The sequence below is a fragment of the Saccostrea echinata genome, unplaced genomic scaffold, assembly GCF_033153115.1.
Source record: "Saccostrea echinata isolate AGI-Se365-2 ecotype Australia unplaced genomic scaffold, CSIRO_AGI_Sech_v1 ptg000009l, whole genome shotgun sequence".
NCBI classification, from domain to species: domain Eukaryota; kingdom Metazoa; phylum Mollusca; class Bivalvia; order Ostreida; family Ostreidae; genus Saccostrea; species Saccostrea echinata.
This window is the reverse complement of record NW_026889758.1, coordinates 25,800,166-25,821,399: the sequence shown is the minus strand read 5'-3', so window position 1 is coordinate 25,821,399 and position 21,234 is coordinate 25,800,166. Positions and strand designations below refer to the sequence as shown.

General features: G+C 32.0%; 1 protein-coding gene across 1 annotated transcript in view; it reads right to left on the bottom strand.

The window, feature by feature from the left end:
- Positions 1–21,234, bottom strand: part of LOC133182108 (cleavage and polyadenylation specificity factor subunit 2-like) — a 117,560-nt gene that overhangs the window by 95,544 nt on the left and 782 nt on the right. Inside the window, exons 2-9 of the mRNA XM_061316837.1 lie at positions 18,666–18,853; positions 18,262–18,421; positions 17,397–17,502; positions 17,038–17,167; positions 15,944–16,059; positions 15,103–15,191; positions 13,036–13,134; positions 10,912–11,034 (exon numbers count right to left, since the gene is read on the bottom strand). Of these exons, the coding sequence (XP_061172821.1) occupies positions 10,912–11,034; positions 13,036–13,134; positions 15,103–15,191; positions 15,944–16,059; positions 17,038–17,167; positions 17,397–17,502; positions 18,262–18,421; positions 18,666–18,814 (972 nt within the window). The 5' untranslated portion in view covers positions 18,815–18,853. The remainder of the gene's footprint in view (positions 1–10,911; positions 11,035–13,035; positions 13,135–15,102; positions 15,192–15,943; positions 16,060–17,037; positions 17,168–17,396; positions 17,503–18,261; positions 18,422–18,665; positions 18,854–21,234) is intronic.

Here is a 21,234-nt window from a genome sequence, read left to right as displayed (position 1 = left end):
TAAAAAATCTGCGATTATTTTTTTTAACTCTTCAATACAACAAACTGAAGTTATCACCCATAGAAAACTTTTTTTTAATTTTAAATGTTGGAAAATCGAAAGCGTTAGAAAGCGTTTATTTATCATCACATTGAGACCACACAGTATCACGAATAGATATGGAACAACTGAACAAGTGTTAACTTTTTTAAAATGCATAAAATTAAGGTAAAAGATTGGGAGGTATCCCACATTTGTATGAAAAACCGAGGAAAAAATGAATCGGCGGGGAATTGCAGTGTAAATGCACTTTATAAATACAGATAATATATTTTTATAGAGAATTGAGGCAGTGATGTTTAACTAGATATAGATAGATTTAGATTTAGATATACATCTTTTATCATAAAGGGAAAAAATATTGCGATGAAGAAATGAAAGGTCCAAAATTACGTCTCGGAGCTAGCGGCACTTGTCAATGTGTGTTATTTTGCCTGATTAAAAAAAGATCGCTGGCAGACTTATGAGGAGTTCGTGCTAAAAATAAGGGGGGTTATTAGTTCGGTAGGAATTGGAGGATGGGTGTGTCCCCATAATTTTTTCAATGTATATAAATTACTTTAGAAAATCTAATTTACAATTGTTTTATCAATAATTTTGCCAGTACATGAAAATATCATAAATTAGAAAAAAAAGAACTAATTTGCGGTCCCCTGAAGAATGTCTGCTTCACGCTGGTAAAGCGGAGGCGGGGGGGGGGGGGGGGGGGGGGGAGGGGGGGAGCAGGGCCCCCCTTTTTGTTCCTGTAAGGTCGAGCACTGGCACACCCAGGATTTTTACAGCTAATTAGGTTTGTTTATTTGTTTGTTTTTACCCCCCCCCCCAAAAAAAATTGCCACGTTGCTACGGGCCTGAGCTTGTCTGTATCTGTTGGGTTACCTCCCCCCCCCCCCCACTAAAGATTGCATCCTATGTTCCTGTGTATCTTTTAAAATACATGTCTCTTTTAAAAAAGCTCCTCAAAGGCTAAATTCTTTAGAATATTATAACACCATGTTTTTCAAATACTTTGACAATATCGAATGGTGTCGAGAATGAAAAATCGGACGTTCAAAAAATGTACAATGTTCGGTAAAAATTTGTGATCTTTTCAGACAAAACACGAGTAGTTCTTGGTATCATTTTTATTTACCAACAGAATAGGATTTATTCGAGAGAGAGAAAAAAAAAAAACGCTGACGACATGTGGTGATACATGTACGAGAGCGACATCATGTTAATGGAGCAGTAGTATGCGGCGTGTGTACTCGTACAAGCATTATCAATGTGAACATTCCGTATACAAAGATGGGTTTTGTATAGCTATTTTAAAGAATAAAAAATATAATACATCAATATTAAATACAAAAAAATTCACCCATTTAGGAACTAGCTCCCGGTTTGTAAAAAAAAAAAACTGTTTTATTTTCTAATTAAATTCTCTAATTAATACTCCTTCCCCCATTCTTGTAAGAAAAAAGTCTCTGAATTACACTGGGAGTACTGTACCTGCAAGCCCCACCCAAGCCTCCCCCTCTCTCTTACAGCTTATAAACCATTTACTGAAACCCGTAAAGGTGTTTCAGACAAGATATATTGTTACCTAACTGATACATCTGTGCCTATTTAAAATATAAATTTTACATTAAATATATATAGACACAAGTTTCTTTCTTCTTTTTTATTATATTTTTTTTTTGTTTTTCTGTACTTTAAACCAGACCATATAAACGACGTAAAGCATGACGTCGCGATAGTTTGTAGCGTCATTCTTAAAAATGTTACTTTTTGCAATGTAAAAGCAATTATTCGCATTTAAATTACGAGAAAACTAACTCGAAGACATATTATTTTTTTTTATATGGATTTATCAGAAATCATCTCTGTGTGAAATTACCAAAAGGGAAATAATTTCATCTGCACCATTTAAAAATTACTGAGTTTTTTTGAGACTAAATCTTGCCTGAAAATGAGTCAAAAATGACGTTTTCCCTATAGAATTCAATAGAATAGCGTCGAAAATGTTACAGCAACAATGGCATGTTTGGGGTTTAATAACGTAAAAACGATGCAGACGAATTTTATAAAATTTTCAGAGAATGTACAACAAAAGTAGCAGATTCAAATAACTAATTTTCATAATATGTTTTCGAGCAATTTTAAAAGGTCACCAACCCCGCGACCTACGTTAATTACTTTATTCAACCCAAAATCAATGACTGTACATAACATTCGAATAAAATACTAAAGTGGTAAACTCAAAGTGTAGATTACAGTAATTCATAACCTCCCACTCCACATCAAGGAACAAAGGCAAACATTTTTCTCCAGTACTTTTTTCCTGTCCAGATGACTATGAGTTAAATTCATGAAAACCCTCAGATCAAAATGATCATTTCTTCAATTATGAATTCTTAATATTTACATCTTAAAAGTTACAAGTTCTGATGCCTTTTATCCTGTGGCCTTTGTCAAAATCTTGGGTTAGGTTCAAATTAAACCCTCTGGTAAAGAGCAGGTAGTAAGAATTCATATTAATTTTAGAAATTACACTCAAAATTATTAGAATTTTCCTTTCCCATACAGTGACCTAGACCTTTTCCAAATGACTTGATTTGAATAAGGTTCCTAAAAGCTAGCTCTCTTGTTAAAACATATGCAACCTCTTCCTCACAAGTAAGATTTAAATGTTTCTCTGTCACAAATTTATGGTCTGGATCAAACAGATATATCTTAAAAAACAAACCTCTTTTGTCTTCAATGAAAAATAATTAAGGTCAGACGACACGTTCCTCAAAAATATGTTTTGTATTCCTTAGTATTATATCAAAAATAATTCATAATTGTCATTCTCTTGTGATTTCTAAATTGTTTTCAATATGTTTTATAAAATAAGTATACCAAAAACTGTGACATTGGCAATTCAAAAGATTTACCCATAAGGATAATAGAAGAAGTATCACCCTCCGGTATCGTGTCCAAATGCCTGGTAAAGTACCTCAATTTTTGGTGAGAAAACTTGTTTAAGTAGATACTTCAATGACAAATTCTTGGGAAAAATTATATATTTTCGAGAACGTGTCGTCTGACCTTAAGCCATAAAGATTTCGAAATACAAGGAATGTCCCAACTTAGTGCAGCTGTACTTAGAAAGACACAATTAATTTAAAAACTACATAAATGGGAAACATCTGCTTCTATCATCATTTTTATCTCTGAATCTATTAAGCACACCATATTGTAGACTCATCAATACTAAAGTATCTATAGTTAAATAAGGTCCATTATTAAGTATATGCTACATGAATCATGTTATTGGACATAACTAATGTGTTAGGTGTCCTTATTAACAGCATATGTACTCTGTCCTCTGAGATAAAGAATAAATAATGTAGATATTCTTTAGAAGATGACAATCCCGACAACATCAAATACATAAGAAAAAGCTTGTGAATTAACAAAAATGAATAGACAATTGCTTGAACCAGATTTAATGTGTAAAACGTGAAGATAACAAACAGTGATTAATCTCATAAATCCAATCAAAAATCTGTAAGTCATCAAATATCATATCAAAAATCAGCTCATTATCTACAAGCATAGCAAAAAATATTACAGAAAACTTTCTATGACGGAATGACAGAATAACAGATTTCAAGGGTAACACTATATGCCCCGGCCATTTAAAGGAGGGACAAAAAATTTCTCTTTATGAAGTTTGCTGCCAAAATAATCTTGACATTTTTTGTAATTTTTTAAACAACCTGTTTTGAATTTATAATATTTATAATGGAACCTCCCCTTCTCCCTAAGTCATGTCTTTTCAGCGTCTTACCAAGTTCGGATGAAAACCATGCTAAGCATAAAAAAATTCCAAGCTGGAAAATATCTTTTGCTTTTATGGTTAAGTGAGTTGAAGGTGATTTGTTTGTGGGAGGAAGCAAATAAGTTAAATGCAGACAAAATGGATTATATCAGACTTTGTCAAAAAATTTCACTTGGCTATACACTTATATATTGTGATGTCATGGTAAATTAGTGAATTAATTAAAATATAGAGAAAGAGAGACAATTCACCTATACTTGTACTGTAGTATTCGTTGATATATTGAGACTTGTTTTTTCTTTCAGATACACAATATATTTCTTGTTAAAATGGTACTTAATGAATTATCTTTTTATATATATATAAAAAAAAATTGAAATAGCATTATTTAAAGTTGAGTACCCGGTACATATTATGATTAATACAAGAGTACGAAAAATTAAGAATTGTTATCATTTTGATGACTGACGATTGACAGGAAAAAAAGAGATATAGTGTTCCCAGAAATTATTTGAAAATTTTTATATGATACATTTATCTAAAATGTTGGATTAATAACATACAATTAAATGTTACTGTTTTATTTCATGACAATACCCCATGCTTTCTAATGATACAAGCAGTTTTCATGGATAGCCTCCTATTTATTTATAATTACTTCCTGTTGTCTGCTGAAGTTCAAATTTACTGCTATAGAAAATAGAAAGCCTATTTAATCTACCGGTATGTATTACAGACCCTAAAACGTGCTACTACACCTCGGAAACGAACCGTACCGTTACGTGCAAGAAGCGTACCGTACCGCGCACAAAGCGAACCGTACCGTGCACAAAGCGAACCGTACCGTACACAAAACGAACCGTACCGTGCAAGAAGCGTACCGTACCGTGCACGAAGCGATCCGTACCGTACACAAAACGAACCGTTCCGTACAAGAAGCGTACCGAACCGTGCACAAAGCGAACCGTACCGTTCATGAATAATTTTTGAAATAATTATGCAAGCCACGCCCCGAAAGCATTCCGAATGACCAAATACAGTAAGTAGTTTTCTTTTATTTCTTTCGATGCAGCGCCCGTTAAAGAAGGACGGAAAATAACCCTAGGGATTCAAAATATTATTGTTAAGTACCATGCATCTGGACTTACATCTGTTGATATAAGGAAACTACTCAAAACTACTTACGACTTCAAAACAACTCGACAGAGTGTGAGGGGATTCCTAATTCGCTATGCATGATCGGGTTGTGCTTGACTAACATTTTGTTCATGTTAAATGCAGCATCGTAATATTTTCGTGTACAATTTATAATAAATAAAAGTGAATTAAATACTTTATCGTTTATTTCTATAGCTTTTATCTACCCTATTCTTGTCTCTATGAACGTTCTCGGAAACCAAGACACATTGCAAAATGTATTAGGATCCTGTGCTATTTTCCGAAATCAAGCCCTTAAAATCATTTTCTATTCATGTAAGTAATAGTTTTAGGGAGAAATGATTACAGATTTAGCAACAAAAATAATTTTAAAAAAAATTACGAACTAAATTGTCAATTTTAAAAGCGGACATGTCAAAATCACTAGAAAAAAAAAATAAAAGCGATGTATGTATAAATCGTATGTGTTGGTTTACACTCCTATGATCTACCCAAGATGTTATCGCCAATACAACATTCTGTCAAAATGTTCGATCGCCACATTTTCGCATGGGATTTTCAGTTTAATACACGTAATTAAAAAAAACAAATCTGGATATATGTCAGAATTAATTTTTATTCAAAGCATTTTCCCATTTCACTAATTCAATAGAATTTATACACAAAGCCCAGTTTAATCTTTTTTTTTTAATGCGTAGTCCGTGCATGCATGTTCATCCAAGTTTTTTTTAAAGAAACACTGTGCATTTCTTGCCATGGTCTCGTTATACAGACTGACGTCTTTCTATACTTTCGTTATTTACTTTAAAACATTTGAAAATTTCGATCAATTATTGTCATCACACGTGCACAGGTAAAAACTTAAGCTGTGTATATTGAACCGTATCTAATCCCGTTAGTCCAGATATGCCTACATTCACACGTGTATCAACAGTTGCTGTCTTAAACAGTAAATCTACAACAATGAACCATTTTAATCTGCAGATAAACAGAATTTCATGTGCAGTCAGCTTTTCCTCTAGAACTTCAATAAAAAAAAGTTTGAGTTTGACAAGGAAACAAGGGGGGGGGGGGGGGGGGGTAGCACCCGGCATGGGCAAATTATTCATTTTCAAAGTTTTTGAGGACTGCATATTATTTATTTTCTAGGTAATTGAAAACAGACTATTTATTTATAACATTTTGACATATTATTTAGTTCGGAAATCTGTCTTTGCAGCCAATTACGCGCACAAAAAATAAAGTAATATTTTTGCACTAATTGTGTGCGCTTCTACTTTTCAATGTATTTTTCCTAGTGAGCAAAAAACCTAAGGAATCTATGTAATATATATATATATATATATATATATATATATATATATATATATATATATATATATATATATATATATATATATAATTCCTCGTAAATAAAAATGAAAATAATAACTTTTTTCTATTGTTTGTTTGATCATTTGGTTAAGAGAAAAAATGTTTTTGTTTTGTTTTTGTTTGTTTGTTTGTTTTTTTAATGAAGCAACAGTGACAAGAACGTAAAAAGAATGGTAGACGAAATGAAAACATGAGGGATTTATAAAATCAAACTCATTTGTTTAAAAGTGTGATAAGTGAATATTTAAAAGTTGTATTCAATTAGGATAATTAAAAGAAAAAAAAACAACAACATATGTACGCTGATTCTTTTTAAAAAAAATACAGAAAGGCCTTTATGGCGACGCAACCAAAATATTTTTTTTTTCATCCTTGTTATACAGTGTTTGTTGATATGTTTGATTTATTTCCATGTTATTGAACCATAAGGCGATGGTGTACAAAACAAAATAATAAATAGACAACTAAAATTATTTTGAATATTGAAAGTAAATTAAAAAAAAAGATAAGTTAATAAGACGACTAGTTACATGTAATAACGAAAATACAGCTGTAAAAAAAAAATAAAGAGATTATAATAAAGAAATAAACGACTTTATTAATTAACCAATCATAGACTGAAGTGTAAAGGCTCCGCCCACTTAATTTACATACCGTTCACCAAAGCGTACCGTTCACAAAACGAACCGTTCCGTGCAAGAAGCGTACCGTACCGTGCACAAAGCGAACCGTACCGTACACAAAACGAACCGTACCGTGCAAGAAGCGTACCGTACCGTGCACAAAGCGAACCGTACCGTTCACAAAGCGTACCGTTCCGTGCAACAAGCGTACCGTACCGTACACAAAACGAAACGAACCGAACCGTGCAAGTGGTGTAGTAGCACGTTTTAGGGTCTGTAGTAAGGGGTCATTAAATCTGGTGATATTTCTGAAACACCAAGTATTTCACCATCTTCTTTATACTGTGTGGTATAAAATATTAAAAAAAGAAGAGGAATTCAGATAAGGAAAAGAGTTTAGGCCTTGTAAACATTCATAAACAACGAAGGCTTTGATATTTTGCTCAGTAAGAACAACACAAGTGTTTCGAAGTGGGGTATCATTCCTATCCCTACCAGCTCTTTCCCTCTGCTGAACTCCTTTCCATTTTTCAATACTTTGCCAACACGAATCAATAGTAGACAGTGGAATACTTAGTATTTCAGAAGTATCACTATTTTTGTAATTCTTTGATAATAAACATCTACAATAGGCTTTCTTTTTTCAAAAGGACTCATTTTGAACATCAGCAATTGACAGGAGGTGTAGAAAGAAAACAGTAAGTTATTCATTAAACCTTCAAGTAAAATAAGAAAGAAGCAAGTATTGTCATTTGATTAAAACCTAACTTCAAACTAAAAATAAGTTACATTGTATTTTTATAATATTTTGAAAAAAACATTTCATGAAAAAATTCTCAATAATTTCTGGGAACACTATAAAACCTGCTTAAAAAAAATAAAGCCTGCCTGTCACATTGAATATTGAAATTTCTGGTCTTAGAAACTAAAGATTTAACTTTTTGACCTGTGATTATGAGCCATGTAGAAAGTTTTTTTTTTTAATTTTCCCATTTTTGTGTCACTGCCTCTCTTTTAATAATTTACAAATATGATGCAACATGATCAGCTTTGTAAGTTCCTCTTAATCCTCTTATTCTGAATGAGGAATTCATGTCACTGAATAAATAATCACCATTTAGGTAATCTGCAGTGCCTTCATCAGCAACTCAGTTCATTCTTTACCATATACATACTAGCCTGGAAGTTGTTTTTTTTCGGGGGGGGGGGGGGGGGGGGGGGGGGGGAATCAATTTTGGTCTAAAACTCTATGTCCGACTTATAGGCGAGTCCTATGTTTCCTTAGTTAAATTGACTTAAAACTGTCTTTTATTTAAATATGGAGTCGGTAAATAAATCGGTTATTGTTTTAAATTTCTAATATCTTTATAACATGATTGATTTAAATTGTGTAATTTACAGGAAAGTCCTATCTTTATATAAAGTAATGAAACAAATAGAAAGATCTTTTTAATTTTAGTTAGTCTGAACTTATAAAAAATACATGTACACCACATTTGACTTTAAACATATAATTATCATTTTAATATGAAATAATTTTTTAAAACGGTGATAAAATGCCTGTTATATAGGGTCCTCAAAGTAAAAATCTCCACTAATTAGATAGAGGTCACGTGGTACTGAAATGTCATTGGTGTCAATGGTCAATTTGAACTCGTAAAGCTTATCATAAGAAAAAATACATCGAATTTATTTTGATGTTAAATATACACAATATGGTCGGTGGAAGTTTTGACATCGATGATATTCCTATTGCTATAGATGGTCAATCTTTTATGTAAGAACATTTAACAAAGAGAAATAACCAAGAAAATACGCCGACAAGTGGAGAGGACTGTGAATACAAAGCCGTTGACAACTTGGGACTTCAACTGAATAGAACAATTTTCTAAATTTTGACTTCATAAATCTTTATAAATATGGGAATTTAACTTCTCATTATTTTAATAAATTGTATATATAAAAAATCCTGTAATCTACTATGTGTTCTAGCAGTGAATATCATGTACTAGAAATGACACTTCTTTAATGCAGCCGAATGTCATTACAAAGTGCACATCATTCCTGCTAGATTCTGAGCAACTTTGTAAAAATGTGTGTTGGTTTTTTTTTTAATTTTAAAAAAGTACCACTTCCTTCAGATATTTTATTATACAGTAAAAAATCGTGATTGGGCATAAATGATTGTTCTGGAGACAAAACCCTTGCATTTGCAGAAAGTCCCTTTCACCTCCCAACCAAGTCCAGGAAAAGTGAAATAAAATCTTCCTAAAACTTTTCTTGTGCACATTTCTGCATCCAAACACCACATATTAAACCTTACTAGCTGTCAATTATCCAATTATCAATTATTTATTTTCTAACAGGTTTAATAGACACAACAAATGAGCCATTTTGTAAACATAATCAGTACTTTGCTTGACAAGGATTGACTCCTATGAATGGCTTGTATCATTGGCAGTCAAAATATGCATTTTGAGAAATTCAAATTTTGAATCACTGAAACATCAAAAATATTAAATTTCTAGAAAAGATTTTCAAATGGCTGATTTTAAAAGCATATAAACTTTGTCATATCAAAAAAATTTTGAGACATGATAAAAATCAGTAATAAAGTAAACAAATAAAAACTTAAATATGATAATTGCCAATAATAGATCAAGCATAGAGTAAAGTCAATGTTCGTTATCTCGAACTTGATGGAGCCGAGAAAGAACTTTGAGATATCCGAGGGTTTGAGATATCGAGGGTAAAATACTTCAGAAATATGTGGTTAGGACTTCCCAATCACTTCAACAAATCCATGGTATTCAACATATCCGTGTTCGAGCTACCGAAGTTCAACCATATTTAAAAAAAACAAAACAAAAAATATGGCTTGGACATTGAGCACCTCGTAATTATAAAATTTTGGCATCATTTCTCAAAATATTTTTTGAAACAATATAGAGCATTAATTTGAGTTTGTGAAACGATTCTGGCAAAAAGCTGTACCCAATCATAAGAGGGTCAATGGCAAATCTCTTCAATATAAGCTTAAAAAAAATACAACTGATACCATGTACGATAAATGCTAGACAATTACAAGCACTCTAGGTATTTTTATTGCATCATTTCAATGCATGTTTGTTATTTAAAAATGTCAATTTGCTGTCAAGGCTAAATTACTGACAAAGAAATCTTGAGTGATTCCTGTAACAATGTCATTGCCTCTAGTTGCTATTGTGTAGGACTAAAATGTACACTCAATGTTTGTTTATTTTTAACAGAATAAGAGCATTAATGTGTAAGCTTAATGTCCTTTTTCTTTACAGCTGCAAATTTTATGAAGATTTATTGGCACTCTACTACTCTTAAATACACATCTCCTGTGAAATCCACATTAAACCTACCCTAACTTTAGGCATATATTTTTTAACCTTTGTAAATAAAACTATTGTGTTATGCAATCAAACACTAGTTTTGTAAAACACATTTCTATCTGCATTAAACTAATGGTAAGTGTGATATTCCTTTAAATAAGATGATTGAATTCAACTGTATGACTCTACGTGATTTGAGATCATGTTCGTCGTTCCTTTTTTTTTGAGAGAAAGAGAGAGAGAGTAATGTTGGATATTACTAGCTGTTCTAAACACAGACATTTGGCTCCGGTACTCTCGCCAGCTCAGCTAGGTTATGACACAGCTTCACATGTTTAAAATGGAAAGGGTTATTTCTATATATACAGACCTTTGGCTCTGGTATTCTTGCCAGCTCAGCTAGGTTATGACCCAGCTTCACATGTTTAAAGTGGAAAGGGTTATTTCTATATATACAGACCTTTGGCTCTGGTACTCTCGTCAGCTCAGCTAGGTTATGACCCAGCTTCACATGTTTAAAATAGAAAGGGTTATTTCTATATATACAGACCTTTGGCTCTGGTATTCTCGCCAGCTCAGCTAGGTTATGACACAGCTTCACATGTTTAAAGTGGAAAGGGTTATTTCTTGCCTCCTCAAATGACCTCATGATTTTGTCACTCATCCATTCCACCTGAAGGTAAAATTTACAGTTTACAAGAGGCCCATGGGCCATAAGGCTCACCTGAGTCACTATGGCCCTACTGTTCTTCATCAGCAGACTTTTTCCCAATATATTCCTATGTAAACTTAGATCACATATTGTGGACCCCACCCTACTTTATGAATATGACTAATCATGACATTTCTGGCTTTGAGAAGAAGACATACCTATGAATTCCTATGTAAAACTTTGATGACCCATTTAGCATCTCCCTACCCCTTGGGGTCATTCGAATAAACTTGAATCTACACTATCTCTGGATGCTTCCATATAAATATGACTGATCATGGCTTGCTGTTCTTGATGAGAAGATGTTTAAAGATTTTTCCTATATATTCCCTATAAAACTTATTGGCCCATAATGGCACCATCCTACCCCCAGGGATCATGAAAACAAACCTGAATCTACACTATGTCAGAAGCTTTCATATAAGTTTGATCTTTTCAGGCCCAAAGAAGATTTTCAAAATGACCCTACCCAATTTTCATTATTTCTTAACTATCTCCCCCTGGAAGAGGATATGACCCTTCATTTGAACAAATTCGAATCCTCTTCACCTAAGGATACTCTTTGCCAAGTTTGGCCGAAATTGGCCCTGTGTTCTGGAGAAGAAAATGAAAATGTGAAAAGTTTACAGCAATTAGGATGACAAAAACAACTTACAATGGACAAATCAGAAAGCTCACACAAGCCTTAGTCTCTGGTGAGCTAAAAATGATTTCCATGTTAGCTTTTCATAAAATATGATGAAACACATTAGGCCTAAGAAAAAAATTTGTTTGCCTCCTATTACATGCTAAGAAAAAAAAAACAAATAGGGTTGGTAGGTAAGATTTTGTTTTTATTTTTCATTATTTTTTTTAAGGCATAATTTTGAAACAATTTTTTTAAATAGTTTGAAGCTGTCTTCTCCTAGTCATAATTTTTTTTATCATATTCCTGACAGCTCTAAAAATGGCTACTATGGTGATTCAATTTGATGTGTGTCCTGCATAAATTACAATAATTTTCTCTGGATGCATGATTTCAATACAGCTACATCCTGATGGATGCAATAAAATTTGAAAGACATATGAATTGTATTTTAACCATATTGTCTATTGTATCATATCTACATGATAAGCGATATGCACAAGTGATTTTGGTACATAAGCAGCTATGCAGGTATACTGTTTAAGGCTAACTGGCCAACAATAGGTCAGGTTTCACACCTCAGTGTTATTGCAGCTAGCAAGAAATTATCAGAAGATATTTGCACACTCCAATCTGTCTTTTAATTTCTCTCTTTAAGTATTGACTCATTAATTATTCTTTTTAACTAAACTTCATATCATTTTTAACTTAAGATATATCTAATACTTTACTTCATTAAATGTTTGGTTAATAGAACAACTATTATACAACTGCAATTATGCAGTTGTGTATGAAACAATGTGAGGTCATAATTACAACCTAAAAATAAAACCAGATTGTGTAGTTGACAATATATTTTCATGCCACAAAATAAAGTAATCTGACTGCCAATTGATAATGAAACACTTAATGCTACAATAGAATAGCACTTTTATGTATTATCCTTACATATTCACCAGAATTTCCTTTGTTATATGGAAAGATACCCTGAATTACCCTCATTAATTAATCATTTCTGGACAAAATAATTGTGGAATGGGACACATTGTCATCATTCAGAGGGGTCCCTTGGACCCATGATAACTGTTATCAAAATGAATCACTGCAACAAAAAGTGTTCTTACGATGTATGAATGGTAATGTTTGAAGGAAAATATACAGGCATGCAATATCTGGATTTTACAATGAAAAAGAATTTGGGTCGGCAGATAAAATTAGGGTCAGCTGAGTAACACTAAACCAAAATATTTTCTTAGGCCTTAGCAGAAATTATGCATTAGAAAGAAGTATTAGGTAAATGTTAATATTTAATATCATCTTAGATCTATAAATCTTACCTGAGATTTGGCAAATTCCACCACATTAAAACTGACATTGTTGAGCAGGGCAAGGGAATATGGTGAAAGACCTGATTCAGAATTCCTCCACATCTGGTCCTACAATTTGTGATAAAATAATGTACATTTACTAAAACCTCACTCCTACTTGTATGTACCTTGCGAATGGTGATTCCAATATACCCCCAAACTTTGTTTTGTGGGTCAGATTAATTTTCCTCCTGACCAAAAATTCAAAGTTTTCTTTTAAATGAGATAATATACAAATAACTCCTACCAGTGGCTGGTTTGATGGTACCTGTAATGGTCTGATTTGAAACAAATGTAAGTTTTAATTTATTAAGATTATATACTATAATGTGAATGTTATGCATCTTGTTAATTATGCAAATGAGAAGCAACACCCATTAAAGTGGAGGTGAATATTCCAGGACAACGTATTGTCTATACTGAGTAAAACATTACAGAAGAGATATTGGAATACACTACAGAAAAATATTTATACAAATGATTTCTTATCATGCACTTTCATTGCAGTTGATGGATGTTTGATTTTAATAATTGCATGGTCATTTGAGGCCTTATTTATATACAGTAAAACATGCTTATAGCAAACACATTTACAATGAAATGACACTTATATTGAAGTGATTTTATTTTCCCTTGTCTTTCAAAAATTTGTTAACTTAACAGATATATAACAAAGCAAAATCATCTGTCACTGGCTCTTCGTTATAAGCATGTTTTACTATATATATATAATTATATATATATATATATATATATATATATATATATATACATATATATATATATATATATATATATATATATATATATATATATATATTAGGGATGGCAACGAATGTTCGAACATTCGAATATTCAGTCGATGAGTTGATATTCGAATATGAATTTAAGATTGGAATATTCGGTGTTTTTCAGATTTCATAAAAAGAAGTACTGTGATTAATAAATTTTGATTAGAACAGTGCTGGAATTATCCCTGTTTAATTTACCAGCGATCAATTTCGATCGCCTGATTTCTTTCACTACTTTCTTGTCTTATAGGTATGCTAAATTACAGTTATTTTGTTTTGAGTAAGGTGTTAAAGAATTGTACAATAATGCTTTACGTATAATACAAAACGTACTTTCATAGTTTTTATTAGTTAGATACTATCGGATCTAGAATCGAGGACAACAAAATGAAAACCTTCTTAGAATGTGTAAAAGACGCGAAGCGTATACTTTTCAAAATAAATTTAATTGATCATTGAAGGAATGTTCGATAGAATTAGTCTGTAATTAATATTGCTCAATTTCAGAATAATTATGTAAATTACTTGATTTTCTCGGGTTGTACATAATCCAAAATTTTATATTCATTATCGGGAAATTAGTTAATTACATAGGAAAATTGTCTATGGAAATATTTGTTTAAACATTGTATCAAAGATGATAATCATATCTCTTATTGGGCAGATAATTGTATATTACACGTATTGAAATCTGAACAGTACACCGTTACGACTATATCTTGCCTTTGGTAAGACAACTGGTTCCTCAGTTGGAGCTACTATAAATACACATGTTTCATTTAATTAAAATTATACTTTTCTACATTGAAATCAATTATTTATTTCAAACATTGACACATATCAAATGGAATTTCTTATTGTACACCTACAGAAGTCTTCATACAATAAGTATACCTACGCTAAACCTTTCATGAGAGTAGGATGATGCATGTATAAATTAAACAGATTTTATTTATTTTATCGAATATTCGAATATATTCGAATACTTTCATTGAATATTCGAATATGAATTATTGACAAAATTGACATCCCTAATATATATATATATATATATATATATATATATATATATATATATATATATATATATATAGCTACTCAAAATTGAAGTGCAAAACACTGTACACAATGCTACCTTTTTTGAGGTCTGAATCTCCTTCTTTTTCATCACAGTAGGTTACCATGTATCATTTAAGTTTAGATCTAATAAATAAAACAAAGCCTCTTTCAACTCTATTTAACTTACCAAGAGCTGAGCCAGTTCCAGCATTCGACCAGCAGTATCGACAGCAACCAACACATTGCCATCATTTCTCATAGTCTGCAGGATTGTTGCTGTTAATCATTACACACCATAATAAATCTTAATTATGTAACATTCAATTTTAAAATGCTCTTTCTTAAAGAGTAAATCAAATACCATATTGTACTTATCATATATTTGGAACAAACACCTTGCATAAACCATTAAATTAATCTATGTGTATACTGTAAATCATTTTTATTCACGAGAACTTTATTTTCATGTAATTATGCAAGATTGCTGCTCACAAAAATTTTATCTTCCATATAATTCTACTCTTACGGATTATATTTAAGAAATGAATTTAATTTTTGAAGATTCATGAGGACATGAACTACGACGCTTCACGCCGGCATATTTCAAGAAGCGTGTTAGTGCTTCATGATAAATATGCCGGCATGAAGCGTTGTAGTTCATGTACCTAATGAATCTTCAAAAATTAAATTCATATCTTATATTTACATTATTTTTCTGATGAGTTTACACAAGTTACGCCATTCAACTGTCATTTTTGAAGCAAAACAGTTTGCACTAAAGTTTTGACGTCGAGTACGGTATTATGACGTCACAATGGAGATATTCTTGCTCATCTCATGGTAGTTCATGAGAAAATGAACTATCTTCTAATTTGCAAAGAATCTTAAGGAAAAATCCTTGGAAATGTAAATATAGAGCAATAAACAAAATTAATGAAATTTTTGTTCCAATTATAAATACCAAACAACAATCCCAGGAAAATAAGTTGTCAGGAAATTTAATGATCTACAGTAATACATGTACTTACTTAATAACTGCTCGTCTCTTGCTCTTCGTCTAGACTGAACATATGTGGCATTAAATGCATCTGTTATCATCAGATGTGGTCTTGAAATATTCTCTAGGACACAGCCATTCAAATGTCTAAAGGAAAGGTATGAACTGTCAGATACTGTCATCAGAGAGGATGGTAAAGATGGTAACTGCATGAAAGTCTAATTTTGATGTGGAATGTCCATATTTATAAAGAAAATGATTTATATTAACTCTTAATAAAAATATACATGTAAAATAAATTTCAATTTATTTTATCATTCTGAAAAATGGTGAAAAAAACCCCAAGTCACTATGACCAATGAAAAAAATAGCTGTCTGTCTCCTCTAATTAGGGCTGGATACCATACCGGTATTTTTAGAACGATACGGTATTTTTAATGATACAGTACTCATTTTATAACAAATGTGCTTTCACCAATCTTCAACCATTCAATGTTATAATTTAAAATGAGCCTATAAACTATGTTATACTTCAATCTTTTAATAAATCATCAACAAAACAAATAAATTGAATCTCAAACAAATTATTATAACTAGATACAGCTGACCGCTTCACCCGGTTGCCACTTGCCAGGACCCATTTTATTTGGTCGCACTAAAAGATGAAACATTAAAAATGGATAGAGATGCACATCACATTTTTGCGACATTTTATATTTTTTATTTACAGTTATTATCAGTTTTAATAAATAAAATTAAAACACGATTAATGTGAATGTTTTTTATTTTTAAATATATACATATTAATTTACCTCGAATATCGGCAGTCAAAAGCAAGTATCGTACTAAGCATCCATTTCGTTAATTAGCCTACCCTTTCAATGTGCGGAGAATTTTATTTTAGCAAGTCTGGAATCTCTTTTTAAAAAATCATTTTGAATGTATCAAAATGTTTCAAAAATTGAGAAATACCATTATTAGTACCGGTATTAAATGAAACGGTATTTTACCGGTATTTTTGAAAAAACTATTCGGTACATATTGGTACCGAGTACCGGTATCCAACCCTACCTCTAATTGTAACAATTTTAGCCTCAGTAGAAGATTACTCTTCCTTGGTTCTACCTTTCTTTCTTGTGATTGTAATCCACAGCATATACTATTTCTTCCTCTCCGTCTTTAATGATTTTCCAGATAGTACCACCTAACATGTGACCAGCAGGTAGAGGTGTTATCTGTAGACCATGACCCTTTCCTTTAAATCAAAATTGAAAAATTATAAAGACATATCAATTCTTCAGCAAAAATGCAGCTTTTCAGTTTTATATTTACATTCTAATCAAATTTGCTGTAAAACCATTACCATGTATTTAGTATGTACATGTATAAATGGATGAATTGTAGAAATAATTAACATTCCAATAAATCAAATTAAGCAAACTTTTCACAGGTTTGAAAACACTGAGTAAAGTACTTAATTTTACCTTTTAAATTCACAGTCTGGGAGTACTTAAGTTGCACTATTTTATCAAAAGCGACATCCACATCATCAAGAGTGAATATGTCAAAATCTTCAGTGTTGTGTCGAGACTGAAAAAGAAAAAAATTACATTATTTTGTAATTCAAGCTACATTACAATGTAAGTGTATGATGATGATTAAAAAAAATAACCATCTTTGGCAGACTTAGAGAATTACACAGAATTTTCCTGCAGTCTTAGATTTGCCATTCAGTCATACACCATTCAGGACAAATATCAAAATTTTAGTGAGCATATTGTAACCAGTGATGAAACAGATATTCCTCTATGATCCCAAGACAAAAGAGCAATGTAATCAATGGATGGAGAAGCAGTCAATACACCTGAAAAAATTCAAGGCAGGCTTCAGCTAGAAAGGTAACACCCATTATATTTTAGGACTAAAGAGTAATCTTTTGATAAATTTCAATCAGGGGCCAAAGTGTCACTGGTGAATATCAGTTTGCAGGAATCCACCGTGAAAAATCTGGGAAATAAAGATTTATTGACCCTGAGACTCATATTCCTATATTCTAAACCAACTTTCCCATACAACCATTTTATTACAGTTTTGTCATTTGAATAAATCTGAAGTGGTTTTTCTTCTACAAATTTCTTTCCCTTTGCTTTTATTTACACAAATAATATCCTTATTCATGGCAACAAACTTCAAAATCTGTGAATTCATCATTCTCTGGAAACTTGCAAAGGCTAGTCACACAGGAAAACAATACATTGTACAATAATTCCTAAAATACCAGTCATTTTGTAACTAATACCTACACAAATTCTTTTAATATATCTAAATAAAATAATGTTCTGAACAGACCTGATATAAATCATACATAAACATCTGTCCCATTTTATACACAGGAATAGTAGCATAAATGGGACAGTTCAAAATTCCATTTCCAACCAGGTAAGGGAGAGCACCCAGGTGTATGTGATCAGGATAGGTCAACAAAATAGCATCTATCTGATGAGCATGTCTGAAAGTAAAATAAATACATCTTTATAATAAGTTGAGAAATAAGACTACAATATTGTTGACTACACAATCAGAAAATGAAGATGCAGCATGCTTAAATGTACCTAGAAAATTCCTCATTTTAAATAATAAACATTTCAAAATTTTTAAAAATTGAAATTCGATCATAAATAATTCACTAGATCACCAAACCATGACTTCAAAAGACAAAGAAATGCATGATTAGTAATAGCTCATCTACTGACCTTTTAACTTCCCTAATGAACTCCATACTGAAATCTTCATCCCAACCGCAATCCAGGAGAAATCGGAACTCATCCACCTGTAGCATGTAGCATGGAGGCGATTCATTGTGAGCACCAGAAAATGGCTGTAGTTTTATAATGGATGTCATTCTGCTTGTTTACTCTATTATTAGTGTCTTCAACACATTCTGTTCAAAAATAAAAACAAAAGAAATATTTTTTTTCAACTTCAGCAAATTGAGGATCGATAATTAAGACTTATTTATGTATATGATAAATGTAGTAACTTTCCAATACAAAGAAATAGTTTCTCAAATTTTCTGCTTCATATTAACTTAGATTTCTCCAACAGCCACATTCAGACGTTTCAAAAATGAAAGACATTTCTTAAGTATAATTGCTATGTAATCTATAAAACGTGCTACAATCTAAAAAGTATTGAAATTATATGCCTATATATAAAATAGCATGCACAACACCAGAGAAAAAAATGATAATTTCCACATACCATATGCATGTGGGTCTTTATTGAAAACATCTCTTGACGATTTGACTAAAATTGGTAAACAATAACATTAAAACTTAAAAGGGCCAACTATAATTTGAAAGTATACTTTTATAACATTTGTATTGTTCATGAAACTATTTCAAGTCCTATTATTCAAAGGACATATCATTAATAAGGGAATGACAATTGTTAGGTTCCGTATTATGTGTTCCAAGGACAACCCCAGTGGTTTCAATTCTTATGTACAGCCTGAAAACCTGAGTTAATGATGCATTTTAATTTTATAAAATAACAAGTTGTCTCTGGTCTGACTGTAGCAGTTTATCAGTTCCAGTACAATCAGTACATTTAGCTACATAGCTTAAAGCCTTAATTGAATTACCTACTAAGCTTTATTTAGCTCCTCAAACTAGCTTTATTTAGCTACTTCTATGCAAGTTTTCACAATTTGGCTTTTTATTTAAAATAGACAAAAAATTGCAAGTATATAGGGAGTTTATAAAAAAAAAAGCAACCCAGAGCAGATAGTTTAATCACTGCTGCTTTTGAACACTTGAGCAAAAGATGTATGTCTGTCATTTGAGTAACTGTACACCACCTTGTGTACAGTGAGGCATGTATAAGTATGATTACTGAATGCATGTTCATTCGCCCCAAAATGCTTTCGCCCTTGACACCGTATGACCTAATTCTCATTCGCCCAGAGTCTTGTTCACTCTAAAACTCATTAGCCCAAAGTGCATTTGTCCTAAATATGTTAGTTGTGTAGTAATTTAGGCTGGACTGAAGATATCAGCCTGAATAGCTCAGCAGGTAGAGTACCTGACTAGTAATGCAGGGGTCCTGGGTTCGATTTCAGGTCCAGCCATATGTTTTTTCATAATGTATGTATGAATTTTCAATGCATGTTAACTTTTTCCTCCTTTCCATTCTGCTGATGGTGCCGCACGTGGCCTTCCTTGTTCAGGCATTATACAGTGATGATTCTGTGAATTGCCCAAAATATCTGAAATAGTTTGGGAGCTGAGGGACTGGCGAAATATGGGCTTTAGCAAGCCCAAAATAAGTTTAAATGAGTGACAAAAATTGAAGTGTGACAGTTTGTTCAACAACTTTTACATCCTGACCTGGCTGAATGAACCGCCAAGCCATCGTAAGGAAGTCTGAATCATCCCTATTTGTGTTTACCCCACTTGGAGATAAAAGCAAACTTCTGGATGACGCAGACTAAATCAAAACACGGTGGAAACAACTTTAATTTTTTTACCCAGACAAGATGGAAACAGATCGCTACAAAAAAAGGTACTGAAATATCGGAAAACAACCGTAAACATCGGATTCTTGGCTTCAAATTAGCAGAATTCCACTAAATATCGGAACAGAATCATCACCGATTATAAAAGTTCTGACAAAGTGAACTTGTGTTGTGTCTTCGGAGTGCTCAAACTATTTAAGGGAGGAGGAATGTAGTACATACATGTATAATTTAGGCTGGAATGAGGACATAGGCCTGGATAGCTCAGTTGTTAGAGCACCTGACTAGTAATGCAGTGGTACCAGGTTTGATTCCCGTCGAGCCATATATTTTTCATCAATTAATATAATTAAGTATTAATTAATTTTCAATGTATGTTAACTCATTCCTCCTTTCCATACTTACAGATGGTGATGCATGTGGCCTTCCTTGTTCAGGCATTATAAATTTAATACGTTCTATTTCCATTAGTGAACTCTTCAAAATTAGAGACGCGTTTGGTCGTCTGACTGGGACAGCATAGCGTGGCGGATAATACAAAACATGCCAATCTCAATCCAATTTTAAATGTTAAATGTATCTGTCATTCCAATTAAAGAAAAGAAGAATTAAAAGACATATGTAAGAGACCGAGAACCCTAAATTTATTATCCATTAATAAAAAATACGACATTTCCGAGGCATGTATATTGTATTTAGACGTACCATACGATAAATAGATACATACGATCAACAATAGATATAGATTGATATCGTTATCATTCCTACTCTTGATATATATAAAGTCCACAACAATAAAATATTTC